This window comes from Akebia trifoliata, chromosome 1 (assembly GCF_017979445.1).
Source record: "Akebia trifoliata isolate Shusen 1 chromosome 1, ASM1797944v1, whole genome shotgun sequence".
NCBI classification, from domain to species: domain Eukaryota; kingdom Viridiplantae; phylum Streptophyta; class Magnoliopsida; order Ranunculales; family Lardizabalaceae; genus Akebia; species Akebia trifoliata.
Window position 1 is genome coordinate 34342347 of NC_141375.1, and position 27440 is coordinate 34369786.

General features: G+C 36.0%; 4 protein-coding genes across 11 annotated transcripts; 1 reads left to right on the forward strand and 3 right to left on the reverse strand.

Moving 5' to 3' along the window:
* On the forward strand, positions 1–3917 carry LOC147412031 (ras-related protein RHN1-like). Of its 4 annotated transcripts, none has more exons than XM_086455361.1 (7): positions 16–127; positions 1349–1426; positions 1505–1672; positions 1907–1955; positions 2583–2656; positions 2933–3026; positions 3575–3808. In XM_086455361.1, the coding sequence occupies exons 1-7, from the start codon at positions 89–91 to the stop codon at positions 3592–3594; spliced, it is 522 nt and encodes a 173-aa protein (XP_086311487.1). In that variant the 5' UTR covers positions 16–88; the 3' UTR covers positions 3595–3808. The 4 variants fall into 4 exon arrangements, with proteins under 4 accessions (XP_086311477.1, XP_086311487.1, XP_086311460.1 ...); XM_086455334.1 differs by having other exon boundaries at positions 21–127; positions 3620–3917; XM_086455345.1 differs by having other exon boundaries at positions 53–131; positions 3620–3917.
* Positions 3918–4754: 837 nt separating this feature from the next.
* Positions 4755–10417, reverse strand: LOC147412032 (protein ALTERED PHOSPHATE STARVATION RESPONSE 1-like). Its single transcript, XM_086455273.1, has 4 exons — positions 9083–10417; positions 8422–8597; positions 6810–7033; positions 4755–5722 (listed from the first exon to the last, which is right to left on the reverse strand). Exons 1-4 carry the CDS (start codon positions 10086–10088, stop codon positions 4912–4914), a joined length of 2217 nt encoding a protein of 738 aa, XP_086311399.1. The 5' UTR covers positions 10089–10417; the 3' UTR covers positions 4755–4911.
* Positions 10418–13965: 3548 nt separating this feature from the next.
* LOC147412033 (Putative methyltransferase family protein) lies at positions 13966–18355 on the reverse strand. 5 transcript variants are annotated; one of them, XM_086455295.1, is made up of 9 exons: positions 18026–18352; positions 17717–17794; positions 17507–17577; positions 17313–17415; positions 17060–17110; positions 15724–15880; positions 15038–15182; positions 14504–14609; positions 13966–14377 (listed from the first exon to the last, which is right to left on the reverse strand). In XM_086455295.1, the coding sequence occupies exons 1-9, from the start codon at positions 18180–18182 to the stop codon at positions 14208–14210; spliced, it is 1038 nt and encodes a 345-aa protein (XP_086311421.1). In that variant the 5' UTR covers positions 18183–18352; the 3' UTR covers positions 13966–14207. The 5 variants fall into 5 exon arrangements, with proteins under 5 accessions (XP_086311421.1, XP_086311446.1, XP_086311437.1 ...); XM_086455320.1 differs by lacking the exon at positions 13966–14377 and having other exon boundaries at positions 14510–14731; positions 18026–18353; XM_086455311.1 differs by lacking the exon at positions 13966–14377 and having other exon boundaries at positions 14510–14734.
* A 2800-nt stretch (positions 18356–21155) lies between these two features.
* LOC147412034 (uncharacterized) lies at positions 21156–27312 on the reverse strand. The gene is made up of 6 exons (XM_086455374.1): positions 27072–27312; positions 26793–26925; positions 24889–24992; positions 23840–23984; positions 23621–23761; positions 21156–22957 (listed from the first exon to the last, which is right to left on the reverse strand). Exons 1-6 carry the CDS (start codon positions 27110–27112, stop codon positions 21443–21445), a joined length of 2079 nt encoding a protein of 692 aa, XP_086311500.1. The 5' UTR covers positions 27113–27312; the 3' UTR covers positions 21156–21442.
* Positions 27313–27440: the final 128 nt, after the last annotated feature.

Sequence of the window (27440 nt, forward strand, 5' to 3'; positions counted from 1 at the left end):
TCATTCTCAGTTTTAGATAACTCGGACAGCTTTTCTATATCTAATTCAAGTTTCCTTTCCAACCCAATCTCTCTCTCTCTCCATTGTGATGGCGAGGACTGGAAACAAGAGCATACAAGCCAAGCTGGTGGGTACGTCATTCCCTTTTCTTTAATTTAATTTTGATTTCTGGGTTCTGTTTCGCCTTTTTCAATCTATAAAGTTCTTTTGTTTGTGTGTTTGTGGATTTTTTAAACTTGAATTTGATCTACGTAAGCCTGAGTATGTCTTTTCAGAATCCATGACATATTACGGTTTTTGATTTATAGTGCCTTAAACTATAATAATTTGTTAATTCAACCATACACACTTTGATCCTTCTCATTTACTTTGGCCCAAAACTCATCCTGACCAATTTACAACCATTTGAAATATTCTGGTCGATTCTAGATTCAATATGTTCATCGACAATTATAACCCAATTACTTTTTTTCCCTTCCTTTAACGATACCACTTTTCTTGTGTGGACCTCTGCTTGGGATATAATTCTTAATGTGGATCACCTGATACCCAAAATTGGATCGTAGTGGATTTTAATTCAACGTGTAAAGCTTTCGGACAGTATGTGGACTACACTCTGTTGCATTGTCCGTTGGTTCCATCGAGGGATAATTTTTCTTGTGTCTTAGGCTCCTTGGCATGTTGTCGCATCCTCATGTGTTAGATATCCATTTTTTTAGCTTTTGTATTTGATGAGTACTTAATACTTACAATGACCCTCGATGCTATCATGTTCTATGCCACACAAGGTTAGGATACAACAACAATGCCCCTCATAAGCACGCAAATGTAACTGTTGGGATGATAAACATTACAATGTATTCACCCCTGAAAGAATGTAAAAGAAAAAATAAAATAATAATAATAATAAGCAGAAAGGTGTGGTCGCGCTAAAGAGATTAGAAAGACAACTATGTATATGTTGAATTCTTGCTATTATGTAAACCTTGCACTAGTCTCATGGAAATATTTTTGGAGAATGCATTGGGACATCTTTGTGGCAAGTTTAATAGGTTGTGCAGTTGTTGTGTCTGGCAAGTGACCGGTGTAGTTCGTGCATTTTTCTTCCTATTCAAGGGAAGGGAGATAGGATGTTTACTGAAATTTGGTCTACGACCAAAGAAGTGAAAGCCTGAAATACAGGGCTCGGCCTGATTATTAACTCATGTTCAATAATTCTGAATATGGATGATTATGTGTTACCATCAAACATTTTTGTTTTTTTGTTGTTAAATATTAATAATTTTCAAAATTATTTGTGGACAAGCTTCTTTTGGTCTGTGCTCAACAATATTTATGATGTTGTCAGGTACTTCTTGGGGACATGGGAACTGGGAAAACAAGTTTGGTATTGAGATTTGTCAAAGGCCAATTTTTCGATTTCCAGGTTCACTTTCATACGTTTTATATATATATTCTGCATAATTTTATGGTGAAGGACCTCTGACAATAGTTGAAGCTGCAGGAATCAACGATAGGGGCTGCCTTTTTTACACAGACATTATCAATAAATGAAGCTACTGTGAAATTTGATATATGGGACACAGCGGGACAAGAACGATACCATAGCTTAGCTCCCATGTACTATCGTGGTGCAGCTGCAGCTGTTGTTGTGTATGATATCTCAAGCACGGTATGCTATTCGTTGAACATTTTACAGTCATTTTTTATGTGTTTATCTGTCGTTCCAATGTCCAAATTAAGGGCTATGTTATTGAGAGTATTGTAATATTTCTACTTGAAAGCAGCAATAATACTGATGTAAAAATTTAATGTAATTATTCTATAGTACATCCCATGTTTGATTTTTTGATTCATTTTGTTAATAGGAATGAATTCCTCTATTAAACATATTGTATGGCTACAGGACTCATTTGTTCGAGCCAAAAAATGGATTGAAGAACTGCAAAGACAAGGTAACTCATTGATATCTAACCTTACTACTTCTATTAACTTTCTTGGAGACTACTAAAGCATCTATTTTCTTGGGAAGTACTAAAAAATTGGGGTGCCAATAGTAGTTCTCTTTACTCCTTACATTGAGATATTTTTTTAGCAAACTTTAGTTCATGTTAAGTATATGATATAGCAATTGTGCATTTAAAGGAGCTGGTAAACATTAAAATCGCATATACAATAAATAAGTAATGCATGAAAAAACTATTTGAATAAATTAAAGATTTCTTTGATATCACGTGTCGCTGTGTTAGCGTGTGTCTTACAAATGAATACAACATGATGTTCGAGACAGCAAATTTGTACAAAACGGAGGGTCTTTGTTACAAAGATTCGTCATTATCAAAGCCTTATCCCAAAAATTTGGGGTCAGCATCCTTGTTTCAAGGGTTGAGAGACCGAAAGAGTTGGCAACCGATGTCTCAGATTCGGAATTTGGAAGCATTAAAAAGGACAGGTTATGACATGAAAAATACATGCCTACGCTATTTTTAAGCTCACGTCTGCACAAGACTCTAGATTGATTTTATAGCTGAGAAGTGGATATCTTAGTTTAGAAAAGTATACTGATTTCCACAATATTATAGGAAATCCAAATCTGGTAATGGTGTTTGTGGCAAACAAGGCTGACTTGGAAACAAAACGCAAGGTGGAGACTCAGGTAATGTCTTTCCAAGCTTGATGACTATTTTTTTCACCATAAATATATTTTTTATTTTATTCTTTTAAAAATGAAACATTATTAATGTGTGCTTCAGCTGTTTATTTTAGTTATAATCGTGCGGTTCATGCACCTTAGAAATTTAGGATTTGATTGTGCCTGGTGGAATGTGTTTGTGCATCTATTCTTTCTTTAAAATTCTTTCACAATTAGTATTTTGTTCTGCAAAAAAGTTGCTTAAGGACAGCTCTTGGATATCTCTATTAATTCTTGCAGGAAGGTGAACAATATGCTCAAGAGAATGGGTTGCTCTTCATAGAAACATCTGCAAAAACTGCACAAAATGTTAATGAGCTCTTCTATGAAATAGGTATTTTTTCGTTTTTTCCTTTTTGCATAGAAAGCTACCAGGCATTCTCCTTTTGTTGCTTGCCTTTGAACCTGTTTTTTATTTTTATTTTGCCTTCCTGAATCTTTTGCCCCAATAAGTCTACCTATTTTCAGAACAGGTTCATCTTCTTAGATATTTTATTCTAGATGCTAAGGACACTATCATCCTTAAATCTGCTCATAAATGTTCTATATAATTGGTGGGACTCACAAATCAATTAGTCCCATGGAGATGTATGCCAAAACAATGTATTGGATAACAATAAGCATCCGATGTCACATTCTTCTCATGTTTGGAAGAAAAGTGAACGTCAAAATTTTTTATATAGAAGGATAATTATGGCATTTGATTGGATCAGTTCTTGGTATATGAGATCTTTGTATGGGTATCTTAGTGTTAAGTCTCACTATACTATATGTCTATATGTGCACCAATGTTCAAATATATGACGAAAATAAAACTTCTTTGGGATCCAAAAAAACTTCTTTTTTCCATTTCACAACTTCATTTCATTTTTATGGTAAAAGCTGGTCCAAGCAAGCAATGATCATAAGATTGGAGACCTTTTGCAGCAAAGAGATTGGCAAAAGCTCGCCGTTCGCAGCCTACTGGCATGAATCTGCGCAATGAAGTACAAGAAAGGGGAAGAAGACTGTTTTGTTGCTCAGGATGACGTACCTGCTCTTGAGTTCCACTGCCGGCATGTAACTCTATCTGATCCCTCTGTACTTAATGCAATAAAATATACTAGTTTTGGAGAATTAATCGTGTTTTAGTAAAAAATTCTAGGTTTTATCTTGCTTGTATGATTTTTGGTTTGATGGGTACAAGATTGCTTATTGATTCTCCAACAGCTCTTCCTAATAGGCACTACTGCTGGCTTTTCAAGGATAAATGTGAATGACAGAAATCACTGTACCCAAACGATGTATTATGTTGTTTGTACATTAGAGACGTGTTCCTTTACAAAGGCTCTGTGTCTCTTATAGGTGTTGTGCATTGTTCCGGGACCAACATAAGTAAAAATTCCTGCAATGATTGTGCCATAAAGTAAGTGAATGTGTTCCTTTACAACCCCCCCCCCCCCCCCCCCCCCCCCTCTTCCCTCTTCAGTGCTCACATACGAAGATTAAAGTTATAATCCTCTTTACTTGCTGGTTCTGATGGTCTTGGTCATGGTTCAAAGTTTCATCCTATTTTGTTTGAGATTGGAAGGAAACATTGAATATTTCGGTTCAGTTTACTCTTAATCAAAACATTAGATCGATATTTTAAACTTGATCCTGTCTGAACATTTTTCATTTCTTTTAGAGAGAGAGAGAGAGTGGGGGTTGAATTGGTGTTGAAGTTTCCATGAAAGCTTATCCATCATAAAACCATAAAACCTTTGATTTTTATCTTCAGGCCAATCTTCTCCGATGCTAAAAGCTCTTCCCAGCCAGTCAACTTTGTCATCTTCTGCAACCCTTCATTTTCTTTTTCATATATATTTTTTTCAAATTTTATAATCTTTGGATGGGCCTTGGATACGTTTTTTTTGGGTGCAACCTTAGCCCTTTCAGTAACACAACATTGTTAGTTGTAAAATATCAATATTATAAGAAATGTTTTAATCATTTTCTATTTAAATAATAAAAAAAATAAAAATAAAAATAAAAAACGAAATTTAGAAGTAGTACTGATAAATAATTACAACAACTTAAAAAATTTAAACAAAAAAAATATATATATATATATAGGAAAAATGCAGCAAAATCAATCCAACAGTCAAGGATAGGATGGGTCTCATAAAACTATAGCTCATAGAAAAGCAGGTTAAGATTACACAACATGAAAACACCAACCATACACAACATGAGAATTTTCAAGATGGGCTTTCAGTTGGGTTATGTGGCTGTGAAATGGACTTCAACTCCTTGTACATATCAGAACAAGCACCAGAAAAGTCCAACATGCCTCGGAATAGCTCAGGCAAATGAGTCTTGAGACTCCCTAACGACTTCTCCCTCACCTGCTTGCAATGCTTCTGGTGAGTTTCGATCTCCTCTTCCAACCTCTTCTTTAGACTGTCAACCACAAATTGCCTCTCTGCAACAATGGGATCATCATTTGTCGCATCTTCAGTCCTCTCTGGGTCCACCTCTCCAGGTGGCGGCGGTCTGTCTTTCATGTACTTATGGTACCAGTCCGCAAAAGCCCTACTCTTACGTGTGAACTCCTTGTTAGTCTCCTCGCATTTCTCCTTCAGTTTCACCTCTTCTTCCTGATGTTCAATGATAGATTTCAAGATGCCAGCGAAGCTGAATATTGCATTCCCAGCTAGTTCGGCTGGAAGCTTCTCGAGATATTCACGCCAGGCATGCAAGAGAGATTGGATTGGAGGATTGAGGGCCCTTGGTGGAGAAGATACCTTCTCCTTTAGGCTGCTCTCAATAGGAATGAGGTTCAGTTTTAACCAATTGTTGAGGGCTTGTATGTAATCTTTCTGATGTTTCACAAGCTTCTGAAACTGTGAGTGCCACTCTTGGACAACACCACATAGCTGGGCCGTACGCTCATGGTGCTGCTCGCTTGTTTCCTTCTGAGCTTGGGAGATATCAAGGGATCTGAGATCTGCGACAATCTTCAGTTGGCTTTCATGATGTGCATGCATGGTGTCCCACATTGTTGCCATCCTATGGTTTCAGACACCAAACATTAGTAATTGGGTAGTGAGCAAAAACTATTTCATGCTTGTGAGGCTTACAAGATGGAAACCACCAACGAGACGACATAAAGCTTATGAAGATATCTTGAAACATAATGCATGAACCTAAATAGATGGTATATAAAATTGTTTAGAAATGTTGTTTGGAATACTGTAACTGCATGCAGAAGAGCTTATAAAAAAATGTACTCATACATAAAGGAAACTTAATATCAAAAAGACACTTGGCAGTTGTTATGCTTGTAGACGGATGTGTTTGAGTTATCTGTCCAAGATGCACTTGAACAGGAAAAGCCTTCATGTCTCTCACAAATAAAAAGGTCCTTTGGCGTTAAGGGTTGGGAAAAAACTAAATTCGAAGCTCCCAACCCAAAACTTGAAGAGGCGATTCAATGTGGACCAAGAAGCAAACAAAAACCCATTTAGGAAAATCTGGGAAAAATCTTGAATCTTCACGTGTGGACCCATTAACATAACACTATAGAACCTTAAAATTGAACACAATTAAGGATTTAAACCTCTGCAAATCATACAAATTAGATAAACAATATAAAGATGTGCCTACAGAAGTAGTCGGGAGATGATAACGGTCTACTTAAAATAAAGGAAATAAAGGGAGAACTAGCAAGAAAAACAAAAAAAAAGAAAAAAGAAAAACATGATGGATGAATTCAAAGGCTTTGATGCCACGCGTACCAGGGGATCTCAAATAATTTGTTGCAAGTCAGCTCCAAGACATAACATGTTTGATAAATAAATGTTATACAGTCAAAACAGTTACTTGTACATGAAAAAAAAGGTCCATACAGTAGATACATCAAGCAATGCAGATTTTTATCGCATAAAACATCCAAAGATGAAGGAAATAAGAGACAGTTTATCAAGTAAATATCTTGCAGAAAAAAATAAATAACAGTCCAGAGTGCAGACAAGGGTTAAAAGAAAAACTTTACATTACATGAAGTCATCATTTTGAGACTGATTTTTACCTGCTACTTAGATATAGAAATAAACTATCCAATTCCTCTATAATTAATTCTTCCCAAGCAACTTACCCATCAACAAGGGCAACAAGTTTCGGGTACAACTGATGGTCACGTAAACGGTTTATTTCTGAGACCGTCGAATCCATGGACTGCATATCAACTATGTATCTTGTATGCAAATGACTAACAGCTGCTTTTGTTTTCTCCAATGATTCAGTGTTTGTACCACGTTTCTTTTGCTTATTCAATAAAGCAACCTTTCTCTGATACTCCAGCTTCATAAGTTCACCTGCCTGTCCAGTATACATCAAACTAATGTTAGATTCTTTTTGCCCCCCCCCCCCCCCCCCCTTTTTTATAAATTAAACTAAAATATGCTTCAGCATGTGATAATAACTGGAAAGCAGAATTTTTTTTTTGGATAAGTGTAAATTTTATAAATGAAGAAAAGGAGAGGAAGATGCTGAGATAGCCCCCAAGCAACAAAACATGAAAAGCAACAAAGAAAGAAACAAAAAAGAGCGGAAAAAAACACAAACGGCGGGAAGTTACGAGTCACAAATATTTCCCCAATTAAATACAAAATCTTGAAAGCACACTCCCTCAAAATCCTTACTCATCTTTGACCAAAGGAAAAGTAGTCTCAAAATCTCTAAAATCACTTGGTGAGATGAGCTCTCTTTGCTATGAAATATCCTGTTATTGCGTTCTCTCCAGAGACCCCAAGCAATGGCGGACGGAAGGATAGCCCAGAGATGCCTCTTTTTAGAAGAGAAGATATTGAAATTCCATCCCATTAAAAGCTCAAAAAAAGATACAGGAAACACCCATTCTAGAAATTGAATAAAGGTTGGCAATATTATTACTTAGAAAACACATACAGGCATAAGTCGATCTATGATGTTCAAAGTCAATATCCACATTGTCAACACATTGTTTCAAACATATGTTCATATTTTTAGATATCTTGTTTCAACTACTATTTGTAAATTGGTTACATGATTTTTAATGTATATCCACTTATTTAATGCATCTTTCCTTTGTTAAATACTTTTTTATAACAAAAATATTTTTTAAAACTATATTTCTCAACATATGGAAGAAAAGTATGGACATGTCAATACATTGGGTTAGGGGAAGTCAGTGTGTAGGACGCCAACATAGCTGCCTATTTTTTTAGATGGGTTTTTGTGTCACATGGTCGGTAAATGTAAGAAATTCATGCACTCAAGACATCATTGTAATCCATCCATAAGGGATGTCCAAGGTTTGCTTGAATGGCACACAAAAGCCTGCTGGAGCGGTTCACGTTTAGACACCATGTAGTTGCACATGGAGGACAGATAGCACAATATAATTTGATTCATTCTCGAAACAATGATCATCTCAGCTAATTTCTCCATCCATACTTTATTGTCTATCTCAATTTGCGCTAAATGATTCTTCTGCCATTAAAAATGGCCCTTAATCAATTTGGAAAATTCAAGACTGTCTAGAAATCAAAGATTTACTTCAAGATCACGAAATGTTAATGTCCATGTGCTTACTAACATAAAAAAATCAACACAGCCAAATTTAAACAGGGAGACTGGATGTTTGTCTGGTCATTTATTGAAAAATTGATAAGCTAGATAAGAATTGTGGTCAAATAGATGAAACCATAAGGAATAATACAACAAACCTTCACTTCATCATAAAGCTTTTTCTCCCACGCAAGCAACTTATCCAAGACAGTGGCATGAGTTTCAAATTCTTCCGCGTCGAAATCATCTTTCCCATCATCAGCATTGGGCATACCTCTGAAGGACCTATTCCATGTAATAACTCGCATTACTCTTGCTGAATGATCAATGTGTCCTGCAAACAACAACATGATAATTGCCCATCAATATGAAATCTAGTAGCAAGTAAAACCATGAAAAAAAATTATAAAAATATAGCACAAAATCAGACAACCATTTTTGTAATTCCATTCAAAACGAATACAAGACCTTTTTTTTTTCCAAAATAACAAAGTAATTTTCCTTTTTGGTGGGTACGCAACAGTTGAATCCACAACCTCATTGTTGACTTGCAGAACACCAAACAATTGACGTATCAATTACTCATTTTAAACCATTGTAGCTTTTGGCCTCATTAATTTCAACCTTCTTCACAACCATCGCAATCGATATCAGGCCCACTTTTTGGTTTTGATTATTAAAATTTTGGAGAGTTGTTTGCTCTAATAATTAAATTCGAATGAACGGAAAAACTCATCAAGAACCCAAATCAAATGAAAAGGGACAATTCAATCTAGATACAAGAATGTAGTTAAATGAATATTTCAAAAAACATATTACCTCGATTATCAGCAAAATTAGAATGATAATGCAACCGAGTAGCCTCGAGCATCTTAGAAACCTCATGAGCACTCTCCGATACCTTAAGAAAATTATCGTCGAGTTCATTCAAAATTTGCAACAAATTGACACCAACCACACCCTTTCCCCCTCGCTTAAGTTCCGATGGTGCCGTATTCGAATGAATCATCTTCTTCACTGGCTTCACCGCTGGTGCCTCCGGCTCAATCACGTTCTCCGGCATCTGAGGTTCAACATTACTACAACTATCACCACCACGATTATCTACACCAGCAACATTCTCCGATCTCTTAAACCCACTATCCTCATACCCGTTGTCGTGACTCTCATCATTATCAGAAGCCCTAATTCCCTCGGCTTCGCTCAAAGAACCGGGCATGCGCTCTTCCATAGAAAAGAAATAATCCCAAGGATTCCCCTTGGACTCAGGTGGCGGAGGAGGAACCAGGTTATTCGTCGGTGTATGAGGCGGTGACGGAGGTGGAGGGGGGTCAGCATTTCCGGCGGATCTACCACCACCACGACTGCGTCTGTGGGTCAGATCATGATCAGCATTGTCATCTTCATGAGCTTCAACTTCGATATCGTCTTCTTCTTGAATCGGGTCACTGGGTTTTGGTTCATTGGGTTTAGGGACAAATTCGGGCATTGTTACGGCCCGTTTCAGAGGGGTTGGCGCAGGGGAGAAGTTTGGGAGTGGAGGTGGTGGTGGTAGGTTTTCAAAAGAGGGTTGATTGGTTGATTGGTGATGATGGTGTGATGATGGGCGGAGGTGTTGATGGTGAGATGAGCGAAGATCATGGACGACTTCTCCTTGACCATAGTCACTGAGAGCTGCGCCTGTGTTCTTAAGGGCCATGGTGTAAGCAGAGTGTGCAGCAGCGAATGCGTTTCGTGTCGTAACGGCTTCTTTCATGATTTGTTTTCGATCTTTGCATCTCGAAACTGCTTCTTCGTTCTCGATTTTTGATTGCGTGCAACCCATTTTCTTTTTTAGGGTTCTTTGAAGGTCTGGTTCAGCTCGAAATCTAAATCTCGAGATCTTTTTTTTTTTCCTTTTGGGGATTGAAACCCTTTAATGGAGGAGAGTGAAAACTTGTAGCATTGTTGATTTTGGTTCTGAGGAGGTCTGGATGAGACTCAGATTAATCTGAAAAGAAAACAGAGTGTTTTTTTTTTTTTAGACTATTAAGTCTGAAACTGAAACCCTCACACAAGTTTGTAAAGGAGGAGAGTGAAAACTTGTAGGAGATGGTACCACTGTTGGCACTTACTGCAGAGTCTGCAAGATGGGTTGCATGTTTGGGCCTTCCAGCACTTTTTTTACTTTTGAAGAATAAAAAAATATGACAAGGTAGTTCTGGTATTACCATAGTAGGTTACTACCACATACAACAACCATAATGTTGAAGTTTTTTTGGTTGAAGTTTTTTTTTTTGGATGGTTGGAGCAGTAGTCAGAAACCATCATAGTATAACCTTAAGGAATTATTTAAATGATTAAGTATTATTAAAAAAAATGGATAAAAAAATAATATAATAAAATTAGAGGGATATCATCTAAGAATAATGATTTTATAACACATTCCTAACACATGCCCCTGATGTGGCATATGTCATAATGATAATGATAGGTTCTTTTCTCGAGATACACAATTGCACATATTTATAAGGATGCACAATTGTGTATGACGAGCGTAAAATGTTTTTATGGTTCCAACCTATACCATATCAAAGGGTGTGTGTTTGTCAGAAAATCATAAATTATTATTTAATATGAGGGATAGGAAAGGAAAGACAATAAATTTAAAAGGGTAAAAAGAAAGTCCTCTAAACCCCATTCCATTATAGTATGATGGAAAATGATGAATTAACATTAAAATTGACATTGATTTTTACCTATTTAACGTGGATGTATGCACAAAACTATAAATGTTTTTCATTGAGATATGAGTGAAAAGTATCTATAGCTATGCATGCACTTCCACATCAACAATGTGAGAATCGATGTCAATTTTAATGTTACTCCATCACAATTATAGTATGATTCAATTAACAACAAATCTTTGAAATAAGTTTTCAAAGATGATGTTGTTGATGATGAGACGTTCATTCGATATCCAAAAATCACATAAAGATTGAGCAAGTGGGGAAGGGGAATCATTTCTTTAAGTTGCCATCAGGGAACCATTCCTTTAAGTTGCTATCTGATCTATTTTCATAATCTACGAAACATATTTTTAATTAAAGAAAACATGGCTTTGAACAAAGTGAAATGAAGCGCACAATTTGTTTAACCAATCTTAAATCATTAGATTAAGGTTTTGATGAAGATGATGAGATATTAATTTGATATCAAGAATTACTTGAAATCCGACAAGTGGGTAATATTAAGGTGAATCATTGCTATAAAATGCTATTTACTTCTGCTTTTATAGTATGAGAGCCAATGCTTCCACCTTCAATTTAAATGTTTAGTAAAAGAGTCATGCTGTGGAGTGGCTACAAGCTTATACCTCACATTGCACATCTTAACGTAAAAGTGTATAACAACCATAATACTTTTTATTGAGATACGAGTCAAAAAGCATTTGTGATTCCTACACACCTTCACATTAAAATAAGACGTGTGAAGTTTGATTTTTTTTTTTTTTTTTGGGCTAACCTCATATTATTGTCCTTGTAATTGAGTTTTATGGATCAGTGCGATTCCTCAACACCTATGACATTAGAATATCGAACCATGAACCAAGAAAGATATGATTGGGAAGATTATCTCTAAATCTTTAAAGAGGAACCATTGAAAACCCTAAGTATCTAATTGTTTCTATTATACCAACAAATATTACCTGCAATCCAGTAAATGCTTCCACTATAAAGAAATTTATATCGAAAATCTTTAAGATGGGATCCACAAAATAGCCAAATTGGATGGTTTGTCCCCTCTTAACATGATTATGGCCGTACATTGACCACACCATCCTAATAAATATTTCATTTTCAATATACAAATCATTGATTTGGAATTGATCTTTGGGCCCATTTGGTTGAAAATAACCGTTTGGGAGATGCGTCACCATCTAATTAACGTTTATATTACTATACATATACATATAGAGAGAATTTTTTTTTCTCTCTCTCAAGATCAATCGAATTTTAAAAGTATGCTTTTTGGACCGACCATGTAGGAGGATGACAAGGACCAAGGGCAGAGCTAGTAAGGTGACATTGGAGGCAATTGCCCCCACTCAACTTTTTTTTAGCATTTTAGATATCTTTGAATTTATACTTAAATTCGAGATACCCCTGTATTCCGTTTGACTCTGTTGCCCCCCACTCCCTCATCTCCCTCCAATTTTTCCCCTCTCCCCTCCAATTAATTATAAGTTTGCCCCCACTGAAAGAAAATCCTGACTCCGCCCTTGATAAGGAGAGACGTTGGCATCAACATTCTATTGTTTTATGTGATTTACCAATCAATCTCATTCAAAATTTAATGTGATCTTAAGACAGTATTCAATTGGTCCCACATAATTGATATAAAAGGATACGGTGTTACGAAACACAGCTTAAAATGATGTATGTATATATATCATCACATTCTTTTAAAGGTCAGCAACCCAAAAAGCCAATCCAACGGACAGTTGTGTTAAATCAGTATGTCCTCGGACCATTACTAGGCCCGGCCACCAATGAGTCAAAGTCTTCCTGTTGGTTGCAACTAAACTTTCAAGAAATTCAGTTTGTAAATGTTTGGCACAACCTCTGCACCAACTCAACTATAAAGCTTTGACAATTTAAAAGACTTCACCATCAAACCAATTCTCATTATTTTGTGAGATAGTAATAACTTATACTAGTGTTTAAAAATAGGATTGAATTACTAGTTCGTGGTATTAAAATTGGTTTGATACAAATATAACCAGACAACGATGGTTAAAAGAGCCATTGGTATTTTATAGAGTCGACGATTCAACTGTAAAATACAAAATTTTGAAATAATTTCATGAGATATAATGTTTTAGAAAGATTATATATCATCATCATAACAGCATTCCTCGGGATTGTAGAAAAAAAAAATATTTTACAAGGAATGGTCACTGTACCAAATAACACAATATCTTGACTCACTATTATCTGAACAATACGTATCTCTAAGATAATCCCCAACCAATGTAAGTTTCAAAACTCATCCGAGACGAAGACATATAGCCCGGGTTGTCTCAATATCACCCAGCAACGAAACAGACAGACAAGTCAACGTATCGGACGAGATTTAAAATCCACGTTCATTTTTCTCAATGTTGAATGAGAAATCTCAAACGTCTTAGAAAACTCATCCGAAACGATTTGATCTTGTTCACAGACAAGACGAGACATCAAAATGAGTATTAAAACTATGGATATGAATAGAGGAATCTAATTCATTTAGCCTAACTGATCCAATATTTTAAATCCTTGATCCATAGCCTAAGTTATCAATTTAGACCTAATAAAATTTCAGACCTAATCCAAGCCATTGATTGTCCTACAAGGAAAAACAAAGCTTTATCCTAAATAATTGGGACCGACTAAAACCAAATCTTACATTAAAGAGAGAGAGTTCATATTTGTTTTCACTGTTTCCATCCATGTTCTTTTAAATATTCTTCTTGCTCTTTTTAGGACAGCCCTACAACCAAAACCAATCCTCATTATCTTGAGAAACACTAACCCCTTCAAACTATTTAGTTACATAAATTTCTTTCTTTTTCTTAATTCTTCTTTTTTTTTAATAGGTAAAGCAACTTATTTTATTAAAAGAAGAAAAAGAAAAGGTGTTTGAGAGAACCACTCAAAAGAGAGAGAAAAAATGCAAGCAAATAACAAAGGCGCATCAATTACTACCTCTACCAGTTGAAATTTTGAGATCAAGACGATTCAAACCAAACAGGTACAATGGTTAAGCCAATGGAGTCGAACCCCATAAAAGTATTAAACCCTATTGTTGAGTCTAAACAGAACTTCGAGCCATGTCCATGAGACCATCAATTCAAATTGCTTTTGTTCAAGATTCAATAGGGGACTTACAGGAGAAATTATATTTTTTTTAAATGATTCCTAATTCAAAAGTTTACCAATAGGGGTTGGTGGTTTGTGTTGACCAGATATTTAATCTGCCAAATCTCTACATCATTTCCTCTATCATACTCTCTCACATACTGTGGGATGTCTGCAAGATCAATGCACTTGCCAACAAAACATGGCAAGGTTTCATATTCAAGGCGCCTGCATTCTGCATTGCCCGTTCCAAAACCATATTGTAAGCTCGAGAAAATCTCTCAAGTGGTATCATTTTTTTCTTTTTTCGGTCAAAAAGAAGATAATAAATTCATCTCTTTTTTGAAATGTAAAGTCATACCTTCTGCATCCTTCAGATAACTCCGAAAATGTGAATACCCATTCGCAACAACATTGAAATCATCAAGACTGAAGTTGTAGCGCTTTTCCAATGCCAAGTACAACACCTGAAACGAAAAAACCAATCCAATATTCTCACTTATTCTATAGATGAACTTTACCTTAGTGGTCGATGCAGAACACGGAGTCCTGTCGGGATCAACCATTCATTATGTTCCACCTTGGAGATCTCCTGAATCAAAATTCAACCAACTCGATTATTCTGATGATCCAAAGCACCATATATTGAGAGGGTAATCAGAAAATTTAATATATTTATGGATATTTTAAAATGCCATCCAATCAGGTCAATTTTCACATATGAGATATCCATGGTGGATTCGATGAATAGAGGATCCCAACCCAGAAAAAGGGACAATATGTTAATAGTACAGTAAGTGAGGGCAGATTCTTCCTGTCTTGTTCTGTTCTGACACCGAGTATTCCTCTTCCTTTTGAATTTTTTTACTGGCATGCCTATCTTGTAGATTATTACCTTCTTTGAGCCTCGAGACATTAATCTCCGTAGAGTATTGAACAATGCATCAGTCAAGTCATTGCTATAAATTACATCAGCGGCTAAAAGCAATGAAGCTCCCTCTGCATCTTTGACTTCTGATGGGGTCCACAAGTATCTATAACTAGATAACATAAAAAACACCTTAAAAATAAAAAAACTTCAAGTTGCAAATGATCCAGAAAATAAAAAAGAAAGAATGTCAAAGTCACACAAAAAATACAATAGACATGTCTCAAATTACAGTTGCATTTCGGAATCTTTCAGCCAAACTGTATCTGTAATTCGAGATACCGGGATGAAACAATTAAGTTGTTCCAGCATGCATGTTTGTTTCACAATATTTCTATAAGTAATGATATGTAGCGGTTTGTCTCATGTGACATACCATTATGTATCGGCACAATCCTAATTTATTCCATCACTGTTTGTGTTTCAGAAAAAGAAAACAAACAACCAGGACATGCCCAGGCTAGCAGAAGCAGTACAGCCGTTTAAAACATAATTTTCAAACTTCATTTGCGCATATACTTTTTGAAATATTAAACAAATGAACATTTGGAATATTTCATTTTCTTTACAAAAACACGAAACAATATGAGAATTTGAACCTTGACCGGACAGAAAGAACAAATCATACCATCAACTGTAACCAAATGTTTCACCTTTTCTCAGATGGAAAATCATCTGGAGCAACTGTAGGGGGCCACATCTTATTCCAATCAAGTTCACGAACATAAACTGAAGTTTGATGATGCTTAAACAACTCAGAGTTGAGATGAACATTCGTAGCACAGTTATCAAGGACTTCATCGCCAAAGTCTGATAGCAAAATGAACAGCATAACCTTGTTTAAGATAGTGGTAGAAGCCAACAGACTGACTTGGAAACATTTAACTAAAGATTATTAAAACCTCATATTCTTCATCAGCTATAGAAGAAGACTAAATGTGAGCACTTCATACTGTTTGAAAATACCATCCCTGTGACATTAACAGGTCATGTCTCTGCCGTACCCAGCAGAGTATAGTAATCCATATCCGACAACACATTCAACCGGGTATCAACCAGACAAGCATATTAGTCCAACTTCAACATTGCTAGTCTTCATCAGGTTGACATGAGCTATGGGAAAAGTCATGAGTAGTAATTATGAAAGGTACCACCATAGATATGGCTCTAGACAGAATTGAAAGGAAGAATAGGATATGTTCTGCCGACCCCAAATTTTTTGAGACGAGGCTTTGATGATGATGATATCATGTTTGATACTTGGATAGAACATATATTCTATGTAAATACCACTAGTGTTTTGGATGATTCATTTAACTAACTAGAATTTATATTATTAAAGATAAAAGAGAGAGAAAGGATATATATTACACAACTCACTATACACAGATATTACTAACATTCTGGTTGTCTTAGCTTTTTAGGTAAGAGTCGTGATTTTCTAAAGCATCCTCTGACACACACCCCATACTCCCCCTGACGTGGCATGGGCTAAAACCATAGATTTTTTCCCTCGGGATACACAACTGTACATTCTCAGAAATATGTGCAGTTGTGAATCCCGATGAAAAGAATCTATGGTTCTAGCACATGCCACGTCAAGGGGTGTATGGGGGCATGTGTCAAAGGGGAGTGTCAAAAAATCATTATTCTTTTAGGTATTACCCTATGGTCCTCGTATGTTGTATAATGATTCTCGTGCATCCCCAACATTTTCTTTGAAGTTTATTATCCTTATGCTGCCCAAGAGTTCAGCATTCATCATGTAGTCTTTATCCTCCCTAAAAGCTCTAGTTCTATGAATTGTGAAGGATTTTTCGTTTACTCATAAGAAATCCTACACAGGAAAAAAAAAAGTAAGAAACTAATTTGGTTGATAGATTATAAATCCATTGGTTTGACAAAAAATTTGCGAAATACCAACAGTACAATAAATTGATCAAAGGAATCAAGGCAATGGTAAACTCATAAATTCCAAGAATGGCAAACCTGTTAGGAAAACAGTCTTGGCGACACGTGCTAGTAGTATACCAAGCAACCCTAATAAAATAGTGAAATAAAATCCTGTCAATGGATGGCAAGTGAAGTTGGGTTCAAGAGAGTTTGAACTTAGGACATGGGAACAACACTCCGCACATCTTACCAACTTAGCTAAATTCACAATTGAGATTCTGATGGTTCTCAAATCATGACAATTAAGTTAGGGTACTGAGTTTAGGCTGACACCGGTGAGCAGGCATACCTGTTCCAGCACCGAGTTCTAATGCAACAATTCCATTCAAGTCAGATGATGTGGATATACTATGCAACACAAAGTCAGCTAATACCAATTCTGCTCTCCATACCTGAAAGAAGAAATGTATATAAGGAGTGGGCACATGAATCAAGCACAAAACACCACAACACGACACAACACAAGAAATCATGCATAATCACCTGCAACCCAACACTTGGAATTGATGTTGTAATATTATGTTGGATGGTCAGTCTACAATTATTTGATGATTCTGCACTTAAAAAAAAAATAATGGAAGACAAACGAATCAAAATAAATTCATAGTCTAGAATTGGCATAGATGTAAACAAGACATGTTTGGCCGAAAAATAAACATTACGAAAGAAAAAGAGATAATCACGAAGAATTACTGTTTCGTCGAGTCAGAACAAGATCACCATCTTCATCGAAACCAATCCTCTTTTGTGGTGATGAAGAAGTTCCTTCACCTTTGGAGACGTTAAAAAAAAAAAAAAACAGATAAATTAATAAACTAATTGTAGACAAACAATCAAAAAAATTGCACAATTTAGAGGTTTATTGGATTTGAAATTCAGAGTATGAAAGGTCAAAAATTATAATTAGGTTTTCTTTTGAAGTTTACTATCATGATGAGACGAGATGAGATGAGACTTGAGAGAGGTTTTATGTGATCAGATAATGGCGGGAAGAGATGAGACCTGGTGGACTTGGAAAGGAGAAGAGGGAGATGTGGGGCCCAGAGAAATGAGGAGGGCAACCCAGATGAACCTCACTCATCACGTGCTGCCCAGCGCAATCTCTGCCGTCGGATGGCTCCTCTCCTGATGATGATGATGATCTGGTTTCGTCTTCCATAGACAGAAGCTGATATGAACCCACTTGGAGGTTTTAATTTAAAGTCTTTGCTCTCTCACTTTACCAAAACTGCTTGGTTAAGGCCTAAGGGGTAGAAGATGACTGGTTTGGGAAGAAAAATAGAGTGTTTTTCGCTAGAGGTTTTTTTATTTAGTTTGGGAAGAAAAATAGAGTGTTTTTCGCTAGAGGTTTTTTTATTTAGTGTGAAGCTCACATTTTTTTTACTATTGAACTCACTATTATTTATTGTCGAGTTCACTACTTTTTGCTTGCCGTCAAATTCAACGTTTTTTAATTTATTATTAAGTTTATTTTTTTAAATAAAAAGTGATGAACTCAATACAAGTAAATCTCATCCATTTTAAATTTTTGAATTTTTCTTACTAAAACACATCGAAAGATCAATTAAAAATTTGAGATAACAACTTATTTAAATAATTTCAATCCAAAAAATTAATTATTGATCAATTTTCATTTAAAAATTAAGAAAATAATAATAATAAATCTTTAAAAATAAATTTTTTTTTTAAATCCTTTCTGATGGAATGGAGTCTCTAAAATTTGATTGACATGTCAAAAAGTATAATTTTTAAATACAAACAATAAATTTGTATTGTTAAGACATTCAATCGTGAGAAATGTGGGAGATGAGGTCCAGGCCATTTAGGAAGAAAAAGTTTAATAAATGTCCTGTCAATTAACATTTGAAAATTAGGGACTATTTAAAAAAAAATCCCTTCAAAAAGGTCCTTAACATAATTTTTCTTTTGTTTTCTGTTTTTTTTCATGGTTTATTTGTTGCCCCTATTGGCATAATTGGCAGCTTGTAAGCCTTGGCTTTGGCTTTAATCAATTTGTCAGCTGTAGGCCCGCCTAAGCCCCTTTTACATCCCAACAAAAAAAAAAAAAAAAAAATTAAGGTCAAGGAGGGAAATGTCCATTGAAAAGAAATGGGTGGCTCTATTTCCACACACCAAAGTATCTTTATTGTAAAAATTAAAAATATCTAACTGTATACGCTTAAGAAATTTATTTTAACATCTATTGCCCATTCCACCTACCAAAAAGTATCAAATCCATTTTTTTTTTCTCTCTCATTCGTTTCTTTTTCTTCTTGGCATCTTGAAAGAATTCAATGGGGGTTTTAAGGTTTGATTTTATTTGTTTTTCTTACTCTAATATCCTCAATAAAGTTGAAGCCATTCACACGAGAAAGTTATGTTCAATAGGTATTTTATCAAATCTATTTTGTAATATTTGAAACATACCTACCAAATCGATTATGTAATGTTCAATAGGTACCTACTAAATCTGTTTGGTAATATTCAGTAGGTACTACCGAATTTGTTAAAACAAATTGGAACTCAACCTAAAAAAATTTGTCAAAAAAACCTTCAACTTCTTCAATTTAAAATTGTCTTTTTGGAGGTTTTAAGTTTTAATGGTGAATTGTTCATCTTATTAGATGATTAAATGTAATAAAAAATTAAATATGTTTAAAAAAAGGATGATAATTTGGGAAAAAAAACTCGAAACCTAATCTCCATTGATTTAATCTCTCATAAAACTCAAAAGGAAATGAATATAAAGAGAGAGAGAGAAGAAGAAGAAGAAGAAGTGCCTCTTTTGTTGGGTAGGTTGTGATGGGTGCAATGAGTAAATACAAAACGATATGAGTAAATACAAAACGATAAAAATATGTAATACAAAATTATATTTTTCACTTAAAATAGGTACAATTAGTCCCGTCGATGTGTGCGAACAGAACCACCCCTCAAATATTCACCAAAACACGGAGGGGTGTATTGGTGCTAAATGGAGGCACCACTTAAGTCATCAGCTAGTGATGTTAGGTTTTCAGGTCCTAGTATCTTGTAGGAAGGTTTTATGTTGGAATAGAGATTTATGTTGCTAAAGTTAGGTGAGGTGAGACTGGCTCGGTAAATTTTTAGCTTAATTTTTGTTTCACATTCATTTGTTGACAGTTTTTTTAAAGATGCGTAAGACATACACCTCGAGGCATGCTTTGGGACAAGTCTCCTTAAAAACTTTTTTGAGGCACAAGGAAGAAACATAAAAATAATAATCGAGACATATGGCTCTCACGAAGAGTCATCCAATATGCCTCAATGTGAGACTCAACCAAGCTTTGCACTTGTTGTTCAGTCGAAGTTCAAAATCTTGTCTATGTTTGGTAACATTTCTGAAGGCTGTATTCTGAAAATTAGGAAATCAAACTTCAGAAGTTTCATCCAGCATCCCTCATACTAATTCAAATCTTTTGAATCTCGATTCCGAAATTTGAAATCTAAAATTTGAAAGGAAACAAACGAAAATAAAGCTTCTGAAGTCTTAATTTTAAAGGCGGACCACCTCCATTCAGACTTCATAAGAGCTACAAACACACACTAATTCATTTCAGATTTCGAAATTCAGAAGTTTTGAATCAGCGATTAGAGGGTCCTGGATGAAACTCTTGTAAGTCTGATTTCTAGTTTCCAGACTTCAAACTTCAGAAGTGTTACCAAACACAGCCTTTCGATGTTTCAATGAAGATGAAACACATCAAAATATTCCAAATGTTTAGAAACATTCGTTCTTGCCACAGCTGCTAGCCTGGGCATGGCTGGGTGGTGGTGGTGGTGGTGGTTGTTTCTTTTTCTTGTCTGAACATAAACATTGATGGAATAAATTATGATCATGCCAATAAATATTGCTATTTATCTCAACAATTCCTACATTCTTGCACAAATGAGCTTACACTTCATTGAAGTTATATGAGGATGATGGAGGCCTGTTCTCTAGATTTCAAGGAACCTTGCCATAGAGCGCATTGATCTTGCAGTCTCCCACAGTACGTGAGAGAGTATGATAAGAGGAAATCAAGTAGAGATTTTGGCACATTAAATATCTGTTTGAAGCAAACCGACCCAATGGAGAAAAAATATTTTAATCTTTAGTCAAGCACACCAATAAAAAATGAAATTCAAGCCCTTACTGATATTAGTAGAACCATCTCTATCTCATTTTCTGTTTATGTTAACAAATGGTCACCATTACAGATTATAAAAACTGATCTGGAGAGTGCTAGATATGCAGAAAGAAACTAGTAGTAGTTACTTCAATAGACATATATAGAGAGAGAAGAGAAAACCAGACACGTAACAACAGTAACAACAGAGACAGACGTGGGAGAACACGATGGACACAATCCCATAGAAACACAAAGATCAGTTGTGAGCTGCAGTGGCTCTTACCCTTCACCTCCTTCTCAGAGAGGCAAGCCGGTCTGCCAAATCGTCATAGTCCGGTAACTTAGGATGCACATGGCCTACTGGGCTCAACATTTCATGCTTAAAGGAAGTAGCACGAGTTGGCACCCTTCCTGCCTCAGTAGTAGGAGTTACTGGTTCCGGAGGGAGCGACATTGCCCTAGTGGGAGGAAGAGCTCTACTTCTACGCCTTTGGGTCTCACTACCATTGGCAACATCATGATGATGCAATGGAGAAGCATCTTGCCCTGCTCCCAACACCTTACCAGGTTCCAAATTTGATGGTTTCTTGCTGTAGTGCAACAACAATCTATCCATCATTCTTTCCTCTTTATCCCTCACATCACAATCATCATCAAGGACTTGTTGTAGGCCCCGTCTTGCATCTTCTCTTTTCCTGCTACTTGGATTTCTCTTTACAATTTCACGAACTTCAGTATTATCGATGTAGTCATGACCTGGATATAGTTTCTTGTGTCTCCTCCTTGTTGATCTTGGTTTTGACTTCAAATTACCAACCAAATCGTCCTGATGGTGGTGATCATTCTCATCTCCATGACCATTTAACCTAGTAGGTCCAACCAACGTCTTCTCATACTCCACACGATCTGATCGTGTTTGGGTTCTCTCTGATATGTCATTGGGAATGTCTTTGTTGTGGATCGGAGGATCCGTGGGGGCTTTATTGCGGTCAGACCTGCCACCATTTGGTTTAACATATGGAGGAGGGATCATATTTTTGTGTGGCTTCATGCTATGTTCTTCCTCAGCAACCTTTTCTGTCAAGACAACATGATTAGGCTTTTGTTTCGTTGCATGATGGGAAGCATACTCATGTCTCCCATTAGATGAAATATTCAAGTTATCCCTTTTATGAGCACTATCCCTCCCGGCCTTGTGTAGTTGGTATCCATCATCATGTTTCTTCCTTCCATGAAAAGAATCGGTAAGGTTGTCGTCTCTTTTTAAAACAGTATCCCTGTCATAGCGTGATTTCGAACTATTATCACCGAGTTCCTGTCTTCCGTGAGAGAAAAGATATTGATGGTCTCTTTTAGTTTCCTCCTCAACACTGCGAGGTATGAACCCATCGTCAATTACTTCTCTTCTTCCATGAAATGACATGTCTTGGTTGTATCCTTTCCGAACAAGTTCATCCCTGCCGTTGTGTGCTTTGTACCCATCATCAATGAGTGCTCGTCTTCCATGAGATGAAACATCCAGAGTGTCTCTTTTCCGAATGGGTTCCACCCTACCATTGTGTGGTTTGTAGCTATCAACAGTAAGTTCTTGTCCACCACCATACCTTATGTCTTGGTTGTCTCTTTTCCGCACAGTTTCTTCCCTGTCTTGTGCTTTGAACCCATCATCAGTGAGAGCCCGCCTTCCACGAGTCAAAACATCCCGGGTGTCTCTTTTCAAGGCAGTATCATCCCAGTTGTTTTGTTGTTTGTTTCCATCACTGCTGGGATTGTGGATGGACCCTGGTCTTTTAGGTTGATCCTGTGAGAACATCAAAATTGTTGCATAAAATTAAGGTATAGAATGGTTGCAAACACAAGTGCCTTTTAGCTAGGCATCCGTTTAGAATGCTTTAGTTCATGCTAAGTATAAGATATAGACGGTTTGAATTTAGATGAGCTCATATACGTTAAAATCATATAAAACTATATTTTCACATGCTCTGCCACATACGATGTTATTTGGCATCTTTGCAAAATCAACTATCCTTATTGTAGCTGTTTGTGTTATTTGCATTGTTAAAGTTGGAAATTCAAATTATAAATTTAAATTCCATGCTGAAAGGTTTTAGTTCAAACTCTTTGGAATATTGTACACGAGTCCACCAAATTTAAATTCGTAGCAAGTAATTCACATAATAAATGAGAATCCTATTTTGACACGAATGGATGTGTGTTCTTGTATGTATACAAGTTTTCCACCCTCTTTTTTTTTTCCCCTTTTTTTTCATGAACAGTAAAACAGTATGCTTGTGATTTTGGGGTCAAGGTCAAAAAATCTCTTGTCAAAAAAATGTTTTGGTCAGAAGAAAATCGAGACACTCTAGACCAAAACATTCCAAGCCTATTTGAAACATTCAATGCTTCGGTCATCTGTTATAGACTTGAAAGCAAATTGCAAAAACAAAAAAACCGGTAGGCTTACCAGTTCAAATGTGGGGGCTTTAGTAAGCTTCTGTTCAAAAGCCTTGGAATCCCACTTTACAGAGAACTCTTTAGCAATCTCTCGCAGTAACTGCAGTTTCTTATCCATTGTAGGAGGTCCCAATGCTATATTCTCAACAAACTGCTAACAATAAATTAAGCTGGTTAGATGCAGAATAAATAATATATGCTACTGATTATGGATATTATAGATAGTCACCTCTTGATGCACAAATGATTCCAGGGAATTCCCATATCTCTCTGTAAATATTTGTCTGAGGTCACGTAATTCTGGCAAATCAGCGAACCTCGCCGCTGCAAACATCAGAGTTGACACTGCCTCCCTGCATTCCTCAGGGCATTCCCTGCAGGGAAGAAGTTACTCATCAGCTATCTCACAACATAATTACATTTTGTTGCTCAACTAAAACCAGAAATGACAATATAAAAGCCCAAACAATGTAGAAATTGTATCATGATAGGCCTTAATTGAAACCCAAACAAAGATAAAGTGGAAATTCAATATTGTCCTCTGAACCTCAAACCTTGAGTTCTAGTAGGATCATTTTTTATTGAACCTCCTGCTATACATCCTCCCTCCCATGTCCCATTCTTTCAGCCATTCCTGAAGTTTTGTCCTCTTTTCTTCCTTCAGCAGTTGCGAATATGCTTCTAACTCAGCATATTTTTCACAAATGGGAGTGAAATGTTCATTTCTAGACCCCAAAAGAAGGTAGTTTTAGACACATCAGATTTTTAAAACACAACTGTGGGACAGGGATCATTTTAAGGAAATGTAGCAATGTTCCAACAGGTAAATAAGTATCAGATACATTGACCCCACAAACCCAGTATGCCAACGTGTCCCTACAGTTTATTCCATATGGAGAGAAATTTTTTCAAATAATTCCATTCTTGTCAAGCATGCAATATAGAAAGAAAGAATCTACATAAGCTATACTCTAAAATCACATAAATAATATATAAGATTTGCCTGAAAGAAGTGTGTTAGCATGTGTCCAGCACATGCATACAACATTGGCTCCAATATGATGACGAATAAGCTCCATACACGAATGAGAGTAACACTAGCCCAGCATTGTCGTTATATATATCAAACCTAACATAAGAAAAACAATATACAAATATATATATATATATATGAGACATACAAGTGTATGTGCATATGCCGATGGAAAATGATATATAACTAACTTGCAAATAATGACAACCAATTTTCTCTGAACTGGGCGATGCTGCAACACATACCTCTGCTTTTGCATGACAGAAAGATGCCTTGGAATACTCCCACAAAACTGCTCTACAGAATCATAACAGAATGAAAGGCTCAGCTCAACTAGAAGTCCTTCAGCCTGTGTCACCAGCAAGCAAAATAAGAAACCTTTTCAGGAGCATATCAGATACTTATGAAATGCATTGTGCTCAAGTAACAAAGCACTGGGTAGGAAAGTAGTTCAAAGTTCAATTTCGTTGCGGAATGTCAAGGTGGCTACACTCCATTTTTGACATATAAGAACAAAACATTGCTGTATGTTTCAAAATGTTAAATGTATTGCAATGTTCCGGTATGCTCCACAACACATACCTTACCATATTAGTACGTAAAGAAAAACATATGCCTTTAACTTTTTTCTTTTTCATTTTTGAAAAGTAAACATATGCATTGACATTAGACCATGGGTATTCAATACTATATATTCTTAACATATAAAGGCATTTTTTGAAGTTCTATATGTATAGTAGGAAAGATAATTAAACAACCATGGTTGTTTTAAACAAATTGATAATGTAGCATATCAAGAATGGAACATATGAGCCCTCTTTTGACTGGGTGTCATTCCACCAACAGAGAAACAAAATGTTGAAGAATCGACAGCAACATACTTAGCACCCATGTACTACAAACCGACAACTTCACACATCCTCAATGCCATAAAACCACAAGGAACCATATCTTCAAAAATGTATGAACAAAAGAAGACATAGGAAGATGAAATGTCATTAGTACTGAGACACTGGAAGTGTCATTTTCCAAGTAACCGATCGGTCCGTTTCAGTTTAGAATTATCCAACACCAATTCAATTCAAAACCCATTCTACTCCAAAGAAGGTTTTTGAAAAGGCCACTCTTCCAAAATACTTTTGAATACCTATCGCATTATCAGGATTGCAGATGTTCACAAAACCACTTCAAGACCAAAAATAAATGGATGCACGAAGGAAACCTAACCAACAATATTAATGGATCTATTGCCTTGTTTACAACCTCCAGAGTTGAAATACTCGTGGACACCATTCAAAGTGGGTTGAGTCCAATGACAACATTGCATCAGATGCAGAAATATCACTAAAATCCTTGGAAATATGTGAAGAATCCATTTCCAAATTGATTGTTCCATAAAATCTGATAACTTGACTTCTAAATTATCTCTGACCACCAGCAGCACACTAAAGCAAAAAATGTAACGAAAGGGGAGAAATACCAACAGATTCGCATATCGTTCTCTTGGTGGCCAAACACAAACCATATCCCATTTCCAATTCTGTAGAAACATTCATTCTAAACTCAATGCTTACTTGAAATATTCATGGAACATTCAAGCTCAAGAGGAAGCAATACTTCCAAGATTATTGAGGACTTGAGGTACTGAGAATCTCTAAGAATGGGTAGCAAACATGACTTAAAAAGACTTCCGGCATCAAAATGAGGTACTGTGATCTTTATATAGAGTGCACCAAAAAAAAAAATTCTTAGTAGCTAACTAAACATCTTCAGAACATAAACAGCACAGAAACAATAGGAAGAGTCTGTCAGACATTTTAAAAAAAAAATGGCTAGTGCGCCAAACAATTCTTGAAATTCTGAAGTGAAAAACTTTTTCAGATGTGAAATGATACAAGAGGAATAAAACGCAATGCACATAAATAAATAAATAAACAATTTTGAGACACATGAGTTGAAATGTGTGCCTGCCTGCCTGCACAAATCGTCGAGGATTAGGTTTCATGAAGCAGAAAATACTAAAAATTCCATAATGAAGGATAAAAAAAAGATTATCAATTTCTTTGTTCTTTTAAAACTCTGTCCACATTTACAAGATTTCATCCAAAAAGCCCAAAAACCAAGAAAGAAATCATAGATCAAAGGTTACCCTTCCATAAGCATTTAATTCAAGTCCGTTTTTAAGGAGATCAGCGATATCTTTCTTCAGAAACTTCTGCATTGCGTTTCTCTTCCTCCTTATCACATCGATTCGAGCTTTGATGAGCTTGATCGATGATTTACTGCAAAAAAGAACACAAAAAATTAAAAAAACTTTCGATTCATCGTTTATGCCATTCAATCAATGAATGAACAACAAAAAAGGATATGAGATCTGAAGAAGAAATTCTGCTTTTTTTTAAACTTCTAATAAAGAATCAAAGCTTACCATTTCGAGGAAAACCCTCGCCCTAATAATCCATCCAACATCTTCGTTCCCTTCTCTTTCTCTATACGCAGAGATACGAGATCGAAGACGAAACGAAAAGGCCGAGATCCCCTGTTTACTCCTTCGTCTTGGTCTTCGAGAGAAGATATAGAGAAAACCAACAAACCTACCAAACCAAAACCAAGACCAAGACCAAGACTTCTCTCTACAATCTACAAATGCTGATTTCTCCTGTTTGTCTAATTTGAAACTTCACTTACTTGAGGAGAGAGAAAGAGATGCAAGTGTATTCCAGCGACTATAATGACCTCTGATTTTGTGAAAATGGCAGAATCAACTGCGCAAAGATAAGATGATTCTGTATTTGTG